This window comes from Podospora bellae-mahoneyi, chromosome 2 (assembly GCF_035222275.1).
Source record: "Podospora bellae-mahoneyi strain CBS 112042 chromosome 2, whole genome shotgun sequence".
NCBI lineage: Eukaryota > Fungi > Ascomycota > Sordariomycetes > Sordariales > Podosporaceae > Podospora > Podospora bellae-mahoneyi.
The window spans coordinates 2,740,574-2,753,397 of NC_085881.1; the positions used below are offsets into that span (position 1 = coordinate 2,740,574).

General features: G+C 53.1%; 3 protein-coding genes across 3 annotated transcripts; 1 reads left to right on the forward strand and 2 right to left on the reverse strand.

Annotated features, from left to right (window-relative positions):
- The first annotated feature begins 1,611 nt into the window (after positions 1-1,611).
- On the forward strand, positions 1,612-2,821 carry QC761_206920 (uncharacterized protein). The gene is made up of 2 exons (XM_062876431.1): positions 1,612-2,502; positions 2,575-2,821. Exons 1-2 carry the CDS (start codon positions 1,812-1,814, stop codon positions 2,691-2,693), a joined length of 810 nt encoding a protein of 269 aa, XP_062735024.1. The 5' UTR covers positions 1,612-1,811; the 3' UTR covers positions 2,694-2,821.
- A 234-nt stretch (positions 2,822-3,055) lies between these two features.
- Positions 3,056-4,457, reverse strand: QC761_206930 (uncharacterized protein; the record flags this gene model as incomplete). Its single annotated transcript, XM_062876432.1, has 2 exons — positions 3,056-4,128; positions 4,328-4,457. 2 exons carry the CDS (start codon positions 4,455-4,457, stop codon positions 3,056-3,058), a joined length of 1,203 nt encoding a protein of 400 aa, XP_062735025.1.
- A 1,428-nt stretch (positions 4,458-5,885) lies between these two features.
- QC761_206940 (uncharacterized protein) lies at positions 5,886-12,539 on the reverse strand (the record flags this gene model as incomplete). Its single annotated transcript, XM_062876433.1, has 5 exons — positions 11,945-12,539; positions 11,207-11,817; positions 10,153-11,080; positions 9,834-9,925; positions 5,886-9,770 (listed from the first exon to the last, which is right to left on the reverse strand). The coding sequence occupies exons 2-5, from the start codon at positions 11,642-11,644 to the stop codon at positions 5,886-5,888; spliced, it is 5,343 nt and encodes a 1,780-aa protein (XP_062735026.1). The 5' UTR covers positions 11,645-11,817; positions 11,945-12,539.
- Between the last annotated feature and the right edge of the window lie 285 nt (positions 12,540-12,824).

Consider the following 12,824-nt stretch of genomic DNA (forward strand, 5'->3'; position numbering starts at 1 on the left):
TTCACTGTCCCCTGAAACCTTTTTTTTTTTTCCCTCGTCGGCACTTGACGAGGCACCACGTTTTTTTCTCACCCCGGTACCCAATGGCATCATTGTTATTAGTTTGATGACGCAGGGCTCAGCTGCTCCACCTAGATTATCAGTTTGGGTCTTCGCTCTCACTTCCCTGTTGGGCATCCATAGCCTCCATAGCCTCCGGTCTGAGGGTAGAGCTCGATTGGTTGATGAGAGGTCCACGGACTTCGTTGATTGTCTCAATCCCTACGCCGATTTGTTGGAACAGAAGAAGGCATCAAGTCTCTCCGACGATATTGCCCTTGACAAGATTCTTCAGGCTTACCTTCATGAGGAGTAGTTCCCCACATTTCTAGATGCTCATTTCCTTTGATCGAGATCACACAAGATAAGGACAACATCAACTTTTCTTTTTTTTTCTCCCATTTTCAGTAGTCAGCGGGCCAGAAGCAGGAAGGTCGGCATCCCTTATCAAGATCCAGCAGATCTGAGATGATGGACAATCGTACTGCTTCTTCACCCTGGCTTTGTGATCATCACAATCCAGAACGCTGTAGTTGCCTTTTCACTGCCTGTCAGTGTTGTTTATGCTGTGACATACGGAGGCTCAGTGAATGTACCACTTCCACGCTGAGCTAGAGAGTTGAGCTAAAGAAATGCTTGCAGCTCTTTCCCATTGTGAAGTCAAAGGGCAAGGGCTTGTTGATGTCCCCAAAATATATTTTCAAATCCGCGTTGAGCTCAGTATTGTTGAACAAACTCATGCGTGCTGCAGCACCCCATAGCATGCCTCTGACAGGAACCATCTAACTCACAGAAAGTTGTGGGATGTGTAGAGAACAACAAAACATACAACACCAGGGATTCCCCAGTGGTCACCCACCTGAGTACTAGTCTGGCAGTCAGTAGCTTATCTAGGGGAGAGCGGACGGGATCCCGAGTTTTCTACTGCTTATGGTCGTATGTGCTTTTATCAAGAAGATTTGGGATCTTTCTAGTGGTTGAGAAGTAGAAAGACAGTGTTGTTCTCTCTATCATGAAGCCATGGGTTCGGTGTGGCTTGAAGGTGCCGATACGAAGTGCCTTTCCTGCACTACTTTGCCTTTTGGGCATCTATAGCCTCCGGTCTGAGAGGATAGTTCGATTGATGGAGAGCTTCAGAGGCTTCGTTGGTGGGAAGACATCGATCTTGTCCCACGATACCAACCTTGACAGCTTGCTCTCCACATTTTCCCACATGTCATCGCCAATAATGTTATCAAGACCTGGTTGTCAAAGCACTCAAAATGAGCTCAAATGACGAGTTCGATTGTATCACAGATATACTGAAATCCGATTCACGTCGGGCCACAGACGTCCGGTCTGGCCTGATGCCTTCTGAGGGTAGGATTCCGTCCTTGTAAACATAAATGTGAGATCTGGTTGTTTCCTCATCATTGGACGCAGTGCTCGACGTCCAAGTAAGCTCCGTTGCCCTCTCGGAACTTATCATCTCGCACTCCCTCCACGCCCGCAGCTTCATGATGCGAGCCTCACTCTTTAGCTCTCAAACTTGCTCATACTTGCTTTTGTGCGACTACATCTTTTCTACACCCCCTTTTTGTGTAACTGTAGTTTTCTATGCTCAATCTGATACACGCTCATCATCATCATCATCATCATGACGATTTACAAAGATAAATACTCCAGGAAAACTCCGTGCAAGATATTCTGGAAGATCATGTCTCCAGCATCCAACCAAGACACTTTCTTCCCCAACCCAATCGAAAAGTCCACACCTGAAAACACCCATCACCATGCACATCCGGAATCTCATCTCCCCCTCCTTTCTTCTGCTCCTTTCCTTCCCTATCTCCGCGACCGCAACAACACCACGCCCCCCCTATCCCAACCGCACCCTAGCCGGCATCACCATGATCGACACCCCCATCGTCCGCGACGCCCAAGCCTACGCCCGACGCTACTGCTCCGACTCGACCTACAACCACATCATGCGCTCCTGGCTCCTCGGCCTCCTCCACCTCTCCCACGACCCCGCCCTCGCCTCCAAAATCGACCTCGAAGTCCACGCCCTCGGCCTGATCCTCCACGACCTGGCAACCAACCACTCCCTCTCCGCCCCCTTCGTCACCCCCAACCGGCGCTTCGAAGTTGATTCTGCCATTGCAGCAGCAGATTTCATCCGTTCACACCCCGACGGGGAAAAATGGCCTGAGTGGCGGGTTCAGAGGGTGTGGGATGGGATTGCGTTGCATGCCGAGCCCGGGTTGGCGTTGTATAAAGAGGCGGATGTTTTTGCGATATATTGGGGTAATGAATTGGAATTCTCGTGGGAGAGGCCAGGGGGCGAGAGGAAGGGGGTGACGGCTGAGGAGAGGGAGAGGGTGTTGCAGGAGTTTCCCAGGCCGACGTTGGAGGAGGGGGGGAGGGGAAATGTGTTTGCTTTTGTGGCTTGGTATTGTAAATACAAGCCGGAGAGCACTTATAGTGAGTTTGCCTTCCCTTCTTGTTGTTTTTCGGTAAGTGGGTGGGACAATGTGCTAACTTCCATGGCGGTAGATACTTGGATGCAGCCGTTTGGGGAGCTGTTGGTGCCGGGTTATTCGGCGGTGGGACATCGGGTTGTTGATGGGAGTTTGGCTGCTGTTGGGTTGAATATGAGTGAGATTCTCAAGTGATGTGTGACAACGAACGGACACAGCGGTGGCTACTTGGTGATTATTGTTGTTGATGTTATCTTGACTCTTGTTATTGCTCTCGTTTGGTCGTTTCATAGCACAAGTAGTCAACTAAAATTCATGACCTCGACCAGTTTTGCTTGGTTCTTCCCGTTGAGGGAGGAGAGGGAGCGAGGCGGAGAGAGCGAGACCGATGCAAAGGAGGAGGGGGTCTGCTCTCACACCTGGATCAAACGCATTGCAGCCGCCTCATCAACGTCACCTTCCAGCGAGGGCTTCCGGAGTTGAACAGTAATGTTCTCTGCCACGGTCTCGTAGGACCAACTCGAGTATTCGCCAGCTCTGAAGAACTCATCCTGCTCTCACGCGCTGATTGCACCGCTTGACACCGAGTCCCGGTAGCCTCCCCCGTTCCTACCGCCTTGAAGAGAAGAATGAAGGTAATCTTGAGCGTATCTGTCATATAGAAACAAAAGCGGCAGTACGTCCTCTCGCCAAGTCGGCAGTTGTAGACGCTTCGTCCGTATGACCGCCACAACCCACGCCACAAAGCCAAGGGTCCAGACTGCGGCAGGGAGAGCAATCCAATACCACCGGACTCTAACGAAAGTAGCGACGGTACTTGCTTGGCCCTTGACCAAAAAGGCTTCTCCAATTTCTGTGCCGTTGGCGACAACACCCGAGTTGCGTATGGTTTTCATCATGGCAGCGGCAATCCCGTCCATGACGCAGGAAAAGGTATCGGCGTTGACGCTGCCGCATTCGTTGGCGGTATAATTCGCGTTGAAGATATAATTCATCATCTTGGACTGCTTACAGGAGCCGTTCGCGAATCCAGAACAGAATTCAATGGCTGTGTGGCCGTCGCTGGTTGCAGCAGAGCCGGGAATGACGTCGGTCACCAGAAACTGGGGATCAGGCCATGCCCAGTCTCGCTGTAAGGACTCACTCAAGCCGAAAGATAAGTTAGCAGCGGGATCAATGCCGCGGTCGAGACCCCATGGCGGCCGCAGCTTGTGGGCTAACCAGTCTGCACCATTGGGGGGTAGCTCCGTGAATGTGTCTAGCAAGGTCTCCTTATATACACCGTTTTGGACAGACGTCTCGAAGCTCAACACACACTGTTGCAGCGAGCACTCGGTGACACTGAAGTTCGAGAAGTCGACAGAAGGCCTGTAGGCACTGCTGAGGACGTATGGAGGGAGTAATCGAATACTATGGTACATCAGCCCATCTTTGCCGCCAACGAAGGTGATGGTCATAAAGTCTTCGACGGTCGTGAGGTTGCCAACTTGACGTAGAGTGGCTGAGCCATCAAATAACTTGGCGCTACAGTATACCCCCTTCGGGATGCCTTGTCCTCCACCGGCGTCTTTGCACGTCAGATTGGTCTTCCACGTGATATCGGTATACCGTGAACAGAAGCCCAGCGTAGCTGTCGGGGGCCAAGTGCAATTTGCCTGTGCTGCAAAGGAATTGAGGCGAGTTTGTGTCTTGGGTCAGACCTGAGGTCAGCGCCAGCATGATGTTAAGTTCCAGATCTGGGTCGGGGTAGTTTGCTGGAAATGTTGTCTCTGGTATTAGCACCGTATCTTTTGCTCGTACCCACGATGTGCCTCCGGGCGAGAACTTACTTGAATAGTTGCGGCGCAGGCCGTGGGCGTCATAGACGATGCTATGACTGAGCAGGGCGACCGCGCCGTCCGCCGCGATATCGCCCGCCTCATACCGAACGAGATTCTGTGTTAAAGGACCCCAGAACATTCCGAACAAGAGAGCTAGCGACGCAGTGATAACGACGAATCTTTTCCGCTGATACCAGGATCTGGGTATCAGTGGCAGGGTGTTGAGCTTGTCATCATCAAGGGGGTAACCTACTCAGCGCCCGCAGTCCAGAGAAGTTGGGCAACCCCTATCGCACCTCCTCTCGCCTTCTGGAAACCGACGAGATCTGCCAAAGGCCGCGGTCGCTTCGCAAACCATATCCACTTGAGCTGTGCAATGGTCGCCTGGACGCCGAAGATGGTTCCAGCAAAACCCACATTTCCGAGGAGTGATAGCACGAAGTTGAGCGTGACCGGCCAGTCGGGCGCCAGCTGGTTATCGTATCAACGAAGAAGGGTGGCAGTGGCCCCTATACATAAGAGAGAGGCCAAGAACCCGAGGAACTCGAAAATCCACGTCTGAGAGAGCTTTGCCCATCTCGATTTCTTGATGCTGTGGTGGTGGTACATGTCGTGGCGATTGCGGCGACTTTCTGGGTTTGTCTCCTCAATCGTGTGCAAAGGGCCGTATTTCCGCGGATCCATCTGGGTCTTCTTTTAGTTTCTGTGATCTTGGTTCCAGCTAGTGAATGAAGTAGGCTGTACAAAAGTCTGAGTTTTTTGGGGGTTTGGGGCGTCGATGGACCTTACTTACTACAGTTTTTTTTGCACGGGAGAAAGGGGGGGGAATACGAGGCTCTGTAGGCGCTCCCCAGCTTCTCTCACAGGCTGGTGGCTGATGGCAAAGCAAAATGCACGAGAATTATCTGCCAATTGTATTAGCAATTTATTCCGACGTACAGGCCGTATCTGGAAACCTACGTTGGGTTTGGGGGCCCAAAGGAGGCTCTGCGAAGGTGGCGAGTTTAATATCTACTGGTTTGTTGAACATGGCCCATCTCCCAGGGGTGACCGATCCAGTCGACCAGGAAAACACGGAAACCACTGCAATCACAACAGCAACATGAATTAAAGATCCCATTACCCATCGCCCCATCATCTATGTATACCACATCGCCCGCATCCCAACAACTCCCCTTACCAATACCATAGCTAAAGCCCAGATCTAGCTCCCTCCATACGTATAAGCCACCCACCTTTTCCCACTCCAGGGTAGTCATGTAATGCTGTACAAGTACATATGTACATAAAAATCAGCCGGAAAAGCAAAATAGGCTTGCTCCAAGCCGAGCAGACCAAGTTGAAAGCAAGATAAAAACCGATGGGAACAATGTAAAAGGGACAAGACAAGATGTAATAACACTACCACCACCAACGCCACCATTTGAGCCCGCTCCGCTCAGGTCACCAATGCACCACCCAAAAAGTAAACTCCTACAGCCTTTTTGGTGTGTACATGATTCTCCGCTGGCCAAAGAAAGCAGGAAAATAGAAGCAAAACAAATCTCGTCACCGAACTAGGTGATCACTACTGCCCCAGTTCTATGAGTGAAGCAGCCTCGCCTCCATGGTCGTCCTCCATGTGAATATCCGCATCATGGTGGGCATGATCGATGGCGGCTTTCTTATCCTCGTCGTCATCCTCATTGACCAGGTCAACAAACATGCTGTCGTCCCCATCGCCGTCTCCTCCCATGCCGATGCCAAGGGGATCGTTATCCCGAGGACCTGACGAGCCAGCGTTGGCAGCAGCCGTAGGACCCCAGATTTTGGGACCAAACAGGTCCTTGGCACGTTGCTTGCCGGTCTCCGTCCGAGACAAGATCTCCATAATCCTTGTTCTCCCCTCATCGGTGGAGAGATGCTCGTTCAGTTCCCGGTCATCGACCTTGCCCTCGATCAGACGCTGCTCAAAGTGCTGCGTGGAGCTGTCGCTCAACAGGAGGTGGGGCCCTGTTGGGAGAAAGTAGGAAGACTGATTCGGATGAGAGGACGAGTCCAGGCCGGCGCTGTGGGATGATGAAGGATGGTGGTTGGGCGGCATCGAGAGACCAGGGGTTGACGGTTGAGCGGACGAGTTGCGAGAATAGAATGGGTGGCCAGGCGCTCTGTAACTGGGACTTGCGGCCAAAGCACCTCCGCCGGCGGCAGCAGCCGCAGCAGCTTCGGCATTCTGGGCCTTGCGCTTGAGGCTGTTGGCCTTGCCTTTCACGCTCTCGGGTAAATCGTCTGCATCATCCACTCCGTATTGAAGGAGAAGTTTCATCAGTTTGGTTGGCCTGGGCTTGCGTGTGCTCTTAGAAGACTCAAGTACCGGGGGAGGCTCCGGGGCAACAGGGCACCACTTGTGAAGTTCTTGTCGGAAGAAGTTGGTCTCGTACGCCAGGAGGATCTCGGCACCCTCAATTTTGCGTAGGTAAAAGCGCTGTGTCTCTGCCTCGGACGCTGTCGAGACCACGGGGCTGCAAAAGCCAGCGATGTGGTTGCGGAAGTTCTGGGCGTTGTCGATGATCTTCTTCAAGACCTCTTCCTCGTCTGGCCGGAATGGGAGGCTAATAATCTCCTCATACCACTGAACCAAATCTTCAAGTTTGGGACGAGCGGCATCGCGTGGAATCTTGACACGCCAGTCGCAAATTGGACAAGTGTACTTGTCATCTTCCTTGACCTTGCCACGAGCGATCTTGAGACACTTGCCGTGATACCATTCATGGCAGAGCTCGCATTCAATCATCATGCCAGCCTCGGTACGGCGGCAGATGCAAAAGACCTCCCGGAATTTGGGATCGTCCCACCGATTTGTCTTCTCCCTTTCTGACGGACTTGGCTCTCTCGATTGGGGCTCAGCGGGGACACGGGGCTTGTCGTGAACAAAGTCGAAACAGTCCACGTTACGGTCAAGAACGTACTCCATGTGCGACTTGAGAATGTGCAAAGGAGCGTTAGTCTTCCCAAACAGCTTCTTGCCTTTTCTCATCCAGTCCTCGTGCCGCTTCTGTTCCTTCTCGAGCTCATGGATGCCAGATGGCTTGGCTTGAAGTTCCTCTATCTTCTTCATCACGTCAGCCATCTCGCCATACTTTGGTCGTTGTCGATAGTCGGGGCTGTTGAGGCGCCTGTTCAGATCCTCTATCTGTCTTGCAGCCTCGCGCTGCTTGTGAAGCTTCTGTTCCACGGCAGCCAGGGTCTCCGGTGTGACGGGCAAGGCGTTTTCACGGACTTGATCCGCAAGGGCTTGCAGTTGGGGATAGTGAACCACCTCGGCGTTGATGAGGTCCTGTGCCGTCTTCTCCCACAGGTGACCGGCGGCAAGCTTCTCCGAAAAGTGGTTCAGTTGGTCGTTATATGGCGGGATTTCAAGGCGTTGACCTTCCTCAAGAAGAAGACGAACATCGTTCAGTGTCATGCTGGTTCCAATGCTGTCCCGGGCTCTGGCATTCCATTGCTCTCGCTCCAAAAGACGCGACAGCTTCTCCACCTCGGGAATGTCCACGTTAAAGCTCTGCCCCTCTTCAAGAAGTTTCTCGACCCGCTCAATATCATGGTCTGTGGTAAACTCGAGGAGACGGACTGCGTCATGCTGGAAAGTCTTGATCGCATCAGCGCGTTCTTGCAATTGGAGTATCTCCGGACAGTCGAAGCCAATCCTTTCAGCCTCGTCTAGGAGACGGTAGATGTTGGCAACATTGCGCATCTCTCGCTCTTTCGAGTCCTGGTAAGAACTGCCGATTGACTTCCTTGTCCCGATTTGCCAGGCCTTCTCATTCTTGCGCCGGTTCTGTTGCTTCCGAACTGTGTAGTTGGTTGCCTCCTCAACCCAAGTATTGCACCGCTCAACAAAGGCTCGGAGGGTTGGGAGTGAAGGCAGTTCGTATGGGATCTTCTCACCTTCGCTGAGCACAGCCCGCAGAGACTTCAAAGAAGGTTTGGCTTCCTCGTCCAGGAGTTTCTCGTACTTCTCCTCCCATGCTTCTGGGACATTGGCGCGGTCGGCCACCTTCTTGTACGTCGCGGCCATGAGTTCGTCCGTCTTGCGGTAGTACAAGACATGGTCCTTGCCGAGGTAGCGCTCAGAGTCGCTGTAATCGCAACATGGGTGGCTGCCAGCATGCAAGAGACACAAAACCTTGCCGGTTTTCTGGCAAACAAATCTCGACAAGTACGTGAAAGCCTTGCAATAAAAGCACGAGGACTCTTCCTCGGGAACATCAACGTCCTCGATCTTGAAGATCAGCGGGCATTCAGGGTCCTTCTCTCCCTTGAAGACACAGCGATGATGCTCAACCGGGTGCTTTGATTCGAGCCGTTTGGCGATGAACTCATGCTTGCCTGTGAATACCTGTCTTTGGTCGAGTTCCCGTTCGTGTATTCTAGCCAACGCAGGAGCCAGCCACTTGGCGGTCTGGATCGTCAGTCCCCCGTTGGTGATACCTTCCGCCGCGGTCCACAGGAGCTCATCATGCGAGAAACACGGTTGCCGACGGAAGGCCTGCAACCTTTCGACACCTGCTAGCCCATAGGGCTCCCAGTCGCTGGGAGCAAAGTTCACAGCCTCATTGAAGTTGAATCCATGGTTGAAGCCGGCGTGGTAGGCTTGCGGGAAGGTGATGACCAGCTGTCCTGCGCGTTGATCAAGCGCATAGACTCGAACACCGGCCTTCTTCAGCTGATCCGGGGTCAAAAGAGTAACAAGCTGGAACAGAAGGTCTGGCTGCGTCTCGAAAAGCTCCGGGACGGCCTCCCTCATTGCATTCTCAAACTTCTCGGCATCATCTCCGGGGATCCCGTACCAAGTCTTGGTGGCTCCGAAGTGCTGATAGTTGGCCGAATACGCGTAATGGTCCTCGTTATGCCAACAGAAAGTGGAGAAAATCATGCCGACGTAAACCCACGGAACTGTCATGCCGGAGATGTCAGACTTGATATGGCGGAAGAGACTTTCTGGATGCAGGGGTAAAAGGTTCAGGTTCCAGGGATCGGTCGAATAGGGGTCGGTGGGGTTCTTCTCGATGGTCGGAAATCCAGAGCCGTGGGTTGTGCAATGGATATCAGCACCATATTCGACTTCCACCGTCTCCTCCAAGTCGGCAACTAGGCGCCAGAACTCCTGCTCGACGTCGTCTTCGGTAACTGGTCGATGGCAGTTGAGGACAGGGTCAAAGGGCATCTTCTTCTCGAAGTAACCTTGCTTAAAGTTGGCCGCCTTCTCTTGGAACTGTTTTAGCGAGTACAGTCCACCTTCCTCGAAGCCAAACTGGCCATCGCCAACAAGACAGCGGGGGCAGTTCCACTCTGTCTCCGGCTTGACTTTAACTGCCGGGTCAAGGCAAGCGCCATGGTAAGCATGCTCGCAGGACTCGCAAACGAGCAGGAAGCCGTCAGTCTCCTGACCTTTGCCGCAGGTCTCGCATCGCTAAGAGGGAGTCAGTGCCTTGTGTCGACATCGAAACAAGGGGTTACGCGGTGCTTGACATACCTCACCCGAGCCCAGAGCCTCATCTCGGGGTATTCTAGGAGCCGATGGACGAAAGAGTGACATGTGCGAACCCGCTACAGTGGGAACATTACCTGCGAGTCATTCGAGGTTAGCACGGACCAGTCACCGCGAAACAGCTTCCGAGTGGGGCGGCGAGAAAAGAACGGAGCGAATGAGGTACGATGGCGGACGACTGCATATGGGCTGGGTAACCCCCTCGACTGTCTTCAAGCGACCATGTCTGGCAAGCGGCCAGCGTCAAAGTTGTCGGGGTTGTTCAAAAGCAAAAGAGTGAGGCTGAATATCAAAGATGACTTACCCTTCTTCAGCCGCTTGCTGCTTCTTCGGCTGCCATCAACATCGTCCTTGTCACAGGGCGAGTCCTTCTCCACATCGTCGCAACTAAGTTGTCGCTTGAATCCAGCAGGGCCAAGGGATGAAGGTCGGTATTCTGGTGTGTTTTTCGAGGACGCGAGCGGCGTGCTGTACTGTTTTGGTGTGGAGAGACTCTTGTTCTCCGAAGCCACGTTTTGGGGTCGGTTGATACTCGTAAAGCCGGAATTGATGGCAGTGAAGCCTCCCGAGTTGGTCGCCGTGAAGCCTGATGAGACCTGTGGTGTACTAGCTGCGGGCGTGTCGGACATTTGGACGTCTTGGTCAGTCTCCTTGTGGCCGTTCATGGTCGCCTGTAGCGCGTCTGTCGCATGTCTGGCCGGTGACTCGGCACGGAGACTTAAGGGCGTGTTGACATTTGACCGCTTCATCGGGCTCTGGGCTGGGCTGGGAGTTAGAGGGCCGCCATACTCCAGCTCTAGCTGCTGGTAGACGCCAGGTTTGGCGGTCCGTAAGTATTCCTCATAGGGGCAGAGCCACTTCTGATACGAGTTCTTGAGTGAGGTGGACAGAGACGACATTATTTTGCCACTGTACCCCAGGTCACGACCAATCTCTGCCCACTTCTTCAGCTTGCACACCTTCTCGAACCCACCGCGGGCCTCGACGGCTTTTTTGAGCCGGTACAGGTCCAGTGGTTTCTTGTCGACGTACGGCCATCTCGTCAAGTTCGTGTTACCTTGTTGTTTGTGGAATTTCTGGAGCGCGTCCAGGTAGGTGAGATTCGCACGGGTACCTGACGAGTCACCCTCAGTATGACGCTCCAATGAAGAAGGGGGATTTAACTTGAGATGGGGAGCCTTACTGCCTTCAACAGAATTGAGCTCCTGTTTCCGCGTTCGAAAATGAAATTTCTGAGTGAGGCAGTCGTGTTAGCGGGTTTACAGAGGAAAAGCTATCTGGCGAAGTTGTGGCAGGCAGGATCTAAAACTGGCACGAACCAGCAAAAAATCGCGATACCGCTTCACAAGGTCACTCACCTCTGTATTGATGGCGAATTCGGGGTTCCAAGAGTCTGGTGGAATTATTTTGCAGAGACCGTATTCTCTCGCCTCTTTTGAGATTTTCCTGATGTACTCGAAAGGTTCTTTCCATTCCTCCTCCGTTGGCTGGTACGTCGGCGCTTCCTGCAGCCCGTGTGGCCTGTTCTTCTTCTTGAGGGGCTCCTTGCACATGGTAGGTTGCCCGCGGCGCTCAACTGACGACAGGTCGAGAGGCGCGCTCTTCATGGAGCTCAGCGGCACTTGAGGTTTTGGCGGGTGATAGCCATTCCCGTTGACCTGCGCCGCTTTTGACTTGGCCCCGTTTGCGATGGAAGCTGAAGGCGTGGTCATGGCGGGAGAATCTTTGGCATGTGCATTGGTGCTGATCGTGGTGATGGATCCGTTCGACACGCTGGCGGAGGGGACCGATACCATGCTCGCTGTGGGTTGCTTTGATATTCGCCGTCGTGGAGCGTGTAAATGCCAACGAGGCCGGAGGGCTGTATCGAGCGAAAGGATGTGAAAGTATATTTAATCGTGGCGGGATTGTGTATTAGAACTGGTGAGTCAAACAGAGTCGTAGCTTCGACGCATCGTATGGCGTGGATCTGGAGAGTTGCGACAAAAGGTTAAACCATCACGCGCCGACTTGCAAGGCAAGAGAGGATGGCTTGAGCAGGGAAGGCCCAAAGCTTTTGAAGGCCAGCTTGATTATATAAACTTTCTCTCACGTACCATGGGGCGCCGGAAGTGAAGTTATGGTAAGAACTACACGCGCTGTTGCTCTGTTTTGTCGGTTCAAAATTGCGTGCAACAGCTGCAATCATGCCAGCGACTCTCGCCCAGCAGTGGAGGCTATGATCTGTTTCAAGGTATTTCGCAACAGGTGCTGGGAGCTTGAGCAGCGTGCGCCGGGAAGAAATGAGAGGTCGTGTGAATCAGACAGTTTCCAGGTTGTGGTGAGGAATTGGGGCCGACACGCGGAGGCGGCAACGAGGTGAAGGGATATTGAAGATAGCCGGCTGTGATGTGAGGAAGGAAAGAGCTGGCGGAGACGGGGGACAAGCGGGTGGTGGAGGGAACATGGGGCATGGATGGGGACGACGGCGGACGGGAGACGTTCCAAAAAGGCGAGGTAGGGCGGCAGCTGTCGGGACGATTTTGGCTGGGGAGGCGCCCAGGCGCAAACCTTCAAGTGGGTCCCTTCCCACAACTGGTCATCCTGGGCCTCACTTCGACTCCATGCATAACTATCTACGGAATACGTGCCTCGAGAAAAGAATCTGCATGTGGCACGCTCTTCTAGAATCATCACCCTACGCAATTCTCATGCCCTACAGCCAGTGCACCCAGGTGAGGTTGAGGCTGAGGCATCGAAATCCCAAAATGATCTCAGTTCTCATCTTGCAGCTCCACCAAAAAACGGGAGGATCAAACATCCCACCAAGCTGCATGTCCCACTTTGACAAAAGCCACAATTTGAATGACCTGCAAAAATTGAATCGCATCTCTTCGCACAACAAGTAAGAGATCAGCTGTCATATTTCCAAGCTTGATATGCTTTGCAAATCCTAATCCGGGGTCCTAAACTGCAGTGATAGGGGGGGCGCGCACA